Source organism: Dictyostelium purpureum (assembly GCF_000190715.1).
Source record: "Dictyostelium purpureum unplaced genomic scaffold DICPUscaffold_113, whole genome shotgun sequence".
Taxonomy (NCBI): domain Eukaryota; phylum Evosea; class Eumycetozoa; order Dictyosteliales; family Dictyosteliaceae; genus Dictyostelium; species Dictyostelium purpureum.
In genome coordinates, this window is record NW_003519450.1 from 73,044 (window position 1) to 77,328 (window position 4,285).

General features: G+C 21.1%; 3 protein-coding genes across 3 annotated transcripts in view; 2 read left to right on the plus strand and 1 right to left on the minus strand.

The window, feature by feature from the left end:
* DICPUDRAFT_152010 (uncharacterized protein) overlaps positions 1-1,496 on the plus strand; it is a gene marked incomplete at both ends in the record, with an annotated part of 2,606 nt that extends 1,110 nt beyond the window's left edge. Inside the window, 2 exons of the mRNA XM_003287777.1 lie at positions 1,253-1,343; positions 1,369-1,496. Of these exons, the coding sequence (XP_003287825.1) occupies positions 1,253-1,343; positions 1,369-1,496 (219 nt within the window). The remainder of the gene's footprint in view (positions 1-1,252; positions 1,344-1,368) is intronic.
* Positions 1,497-1,548: 52 nt separating this feature from the next.
* Positions 1,549-2,683, minus strand: DICPUDRAFT_152011 (uncharacterized protein; the record flags this gene model as incomplete). The annotated part of the gene is made up of 3 exons (XM_003287792.1): positions 1,549-1,663; positions 1,964-2,307; positions 2,369-2,683. 3 exons carry the CDS (start codon positions 2,681-2,683, stop codon positions 1,549-1,551), a joined length of 774 nt encoding a protein of 257 aa, XP_003287840.1.
* Positions 2,684-3,582: 899 nt separating this feature from the next.
* DICPUDRAFT_78691 (uncharacterized protein) lies at positions 3,583-4,047 on the plus strand (the record flags this gene model as incomplete). Its single annotated transcript, XM_003287778.1, has 1 exon — positions 3,583-4,047. One exon carries the CDS (start codon positions 3,583-3,585, stop codon positions 4,045-4,047), a length of 465 nt encoding a protein of 154 aa, XP_003287826.1.
* Positions 4,048-4,285: the final 238 nt, after the last annotated feature.

Below are 4,285 nucleotides of genomic sequence, written 5' to 3' on the forward strand. Positions count from 1 at the left end.
AGAAATACATGATTCGGATTCTAAAACAGAAATACATGATTCGGATTCTAAAACAGAAATTTATTTGTGTTAGTAATTCATATATTTTCCTTTTTTATTCAACGAATCCCATTTCTAAATAGATTTGATGTTTTTGATAATGTTTTTATTTACTTACTTATATTTAAAGGTTTTTAAAAGTATTTCAATGCACCCGTGTCTATAAGAGATCTAACGGTTGATATCAACCAAAATTATTTTTTTTTTAAAGACTCTAAAACTTTTAATTGTTGATCTAGTTTATTACTACATTCATCTAGGGTATTATCGAAGTGTTGGAGAAGATTTGAATATTGTTCTATAAGTTGTTTATTTTCCATTTCTTCTTCACTTGTTAGAACACTTAGACTTCCAAATGAATTTACCAAATCATCCAATTGGTCAGAGTCATCGAGTTGGTGGTCGTCTTTTTCCCAACTCTCTTCTTGGGTGATGCTTTTTTTGGTAAATAATTTACCAAAACGAAAAGTTGAATAAAAACCAATGGCACAAACTAAAAATAAAAAAATATACAAAAATAAAAAATAATCCATTTTTTTTTACAAAAATAAACAATTATTTATAAATTATATAAAAATATTAAAGATATAAATTATATACAAATAAAAAAAATAATTATTATTTACAAATAAAAAGAAATATAAAGATATAAAAAACAATATATTATTTTAAATGAAAGCGATTGTAAAAAAATATGAAGCTGATGGATGAAAAATTATATGTGTGGTGTGAAAGCAATAATTTTTAATGAATAAAAAAAAAAAAAAATTAATAAAACAATTAAAAAAAAATAAAAAAAAACAAAAAAACAATTGTCTTTTTTATAATAAATTATTATAATTTATAACTAATGAATTTAATTCTATAGAATAGTTTCAACCTTATCTTTTTCATAAAATTTTAGATTGAAAATATTAATTAAATCTATTTGTTTGATTTAAAAATTTCATTAAATTCTCTCTCTATTGATATCCAAAATACATAGGTAAACTTTTACATTTAAAGATTTGAAAAAAAAAAAAGATTAATTAATTAATTCATTAAATCAATTTAAAATTATAATTATTTTATTAAACATAAATTAATTTAAAATTATTCTAAAAAATTAAATTTTTTGTTTATAAAAATATTTTTTATTTTTTATTAATTTTTTTATTTATCACTTTATTCATTATATTTTATCCTTCAGTAGAGGTTGATATCATCAATAAAGCTTCGTAAATTCAAGAAATTGTCTGTGGGACTGAAAATGTATGTAAACTCTAAAGCTGTCACTGCCGCTACCCCTCAACTTGGTTCCGCTTGTAAATCTGATATCACAACATAAAGTAACAAATGCTACAAAGAGTGTAAAAAATGCTCCAAACTGCAAAGGTTCAGAAGAAATTGATTTCGATGAATTATCTGCAACAAGTTTTAAAGTTAAAGAATATGAAACAAAAAATGGAATTTCTTAGATTATAAAAAGAAATAAAAGAAACTAAAATAGGTTTAAGACTTCGGTTTGGTTTATCGATAATAGTTTTTTATGTCAAGATTAAATCTATCACTATGCTTAGCAAACTCTTCTTTAGACTCATTCCAATCCCCACTTCCATAATTTTTAGTATTACCAAATACTTCGCTACAATTAAAAAAAAAAAAAAAAAATTTGTTATAATTATTAAAATTAGTTTAATTTTTAAAAAAAAATAATATAAATAATTTAAAAAAACAACAAATCTAAATTTGGTTTAAAATAAAAACACATCCATTTATATTCTCAATATGAGAGAGCTTTTAAAAAGAGAAAAAACATTATAATTCTTTAAATGATTAAATAAAAATATTAAATAAAATTTTTAAAAATATTAATATTTTAAATAATTTTTTAATTGTAATTTAAAACAATTGAGTTAAGAACTTTGGGTATGGTTTAATTAACTTGTGAGATGAGAGTTTGATTGAATTTAAATCAGAACATTCGGCTGGCAATACAAAATCTGCTGGGGCAACAGTGTTTTGGTAATTGTAGAAATTCATTATTGTAGAACCTGGTGTTTTATTTGGGGCATTGGCGATTTTAGAAGCTATTGGTGAACAATATTGAGTTTCAACAAAAATTTCTTGAATTGTTAGTGAGTCTGAGGCTGCTGGTTGGAGGATTTGGGTATTGATCATACCAAGATTAATTTCACCAACTTTAGTAAACTCATTAGTTACTGGAATTCCTGAGGTAAATGGGACTTTAATACAAGTTTGACCATCAACTATTACATATTGGGTTTGCTATTTTAAAAAAAACATTAGAACATTGTTTTTTTTTTAAATTATATGTTTGGATAATTACATTTTTTGAATATAACCAAGTTTTACCTACTACATCATTGCCATCGATATTAAGGCCAAACATGACATGTACTTGATTGTTATCGTAGTCTACAGAGACATAACCAGATTCATAAAATGAAGCCTGTCCCTCTTGGTCCCCATTTTGATATACCCCATTTGCTGATACTACATCAAACCAAGTGTTATATCCACTTAAACTAGAAATCTTGGAGGCACAATCAACATCTTTAATGCCTTTGGATGGCATCTTGAAAGCATTGATGAAAGAACTTGATAAAGCAACAATTAAAATTAAAGATAGTAATAATTTCATTTTAGATAAGAAGAATTGATAAATAATAAAATAGTTTATTGTTAATATTTATTATTTGTTTTTATTTTTTATTTTTTAATACTTTAAATAAAGTTTTTTTTCTATTTATACTTTTTTTTTATTTACTTGAAATATTATTTTTTTAACCAGTTTTAATCTTTATTTTTATTATAATCGAAAATCCTAAATTTGACATCAAAATATATTTTTTTATAAAAATATCTTTTACCAGGTTTTTTTAAAAAATTTTTTTAAAAAAATATCGGTTTCTAATGATTCCAAAATACTAATTTTGTAAAAGAATGTGACATATGGCAATAATAAAAAAATAAAAAAAATAAAAAAATAAAAAAATAAAAAAAAAAAAAAAAGAAAAAATTTGACGGATTTTGTATTTGTAAAAAAAAAGATAATAGTCACATGATAGTTTTAGAACAATCAAATCTGTTAAACAATACGAAATGGTTTTACACTCATTAATTGAAGTATATATCGAAATTTAAAAAAAATATATTTTTTATTTATTTATTTTTTTATTTATTTATTTATTTAATAAAAGTTCTTTTTTTATTTAAAATTAAAATTTTATTTTAAACCTATAAATGGAAACTATAAAATTTGATCATTGACACTTTTTTTTAAAATGTTCACTATTAGTTTTTTTATTTTTTTAATTTTTTTTATTTTTTTTAAATATATTTTTTTTTTAAATTTTTGTTACCCCTACTGACACATAATTTAGTTTTTTAATATTTTTTATAAATTATTTTTTTTCATTATTATCAATATTTTTTTTTTTTTTAATAATCATTTATAAAATTTTAATATTAATAACTACAAAAATAATAATAAAATTTTTTTTAAATTATAATATAACTACATTAGAAATAATAATCAAAATGAATAAAAAAATAGTGGAATTAATAGCTTTTTTAGTTTTTTCCATGTTTTTATATACAGTATTCTCACCTATCAAATTCATTTTTTATTTAATTTATTATTCAATCTATTCAATAATGATTGGTATATTATTAGTTTCAATTCTTTGTTTAGGCATTCTAATAGAAGACTTTATTAGACTATTTATAATTATTGGTAAAGATGTAGTTACCATTTTTATAAATTCAATAATTAGAAAAAAAAATAGTAGCAATAATAATAACAATAACAATAACAAAAATACTAAAAATAAAATCATTCAAGAAGAGTTCCAAAAAGAAAACATTAAAGAATATGATCATATTCATTTTGACACCGATGAAAATTACGATCCAAACGAAATCATATATGATCAAGATCTTGGCTTCACAGAGCAATTGATCAAGTTTAAAAGTAAAGCAAAAAAGATAGGGACGAAAATTTAGCTAAGTTTGACTAAAAAAAAAAAAATTTCTGAGTTTCCCCCACTCCCACACCCACCCACTTGACTAATTTTTTCATTTTAAAAACTTAGAAACTTAGAAAAAAAAAAAAAAAACTTAGAATTACATTATTTTTTTTTATGAAAAAAGTTTAAAATTCTTGTAAAATTTTATTTAATCATACCATTTTTGAAATATTTGAATAATTATAAATGACAGAGTTTTCGACAATATCTACTCT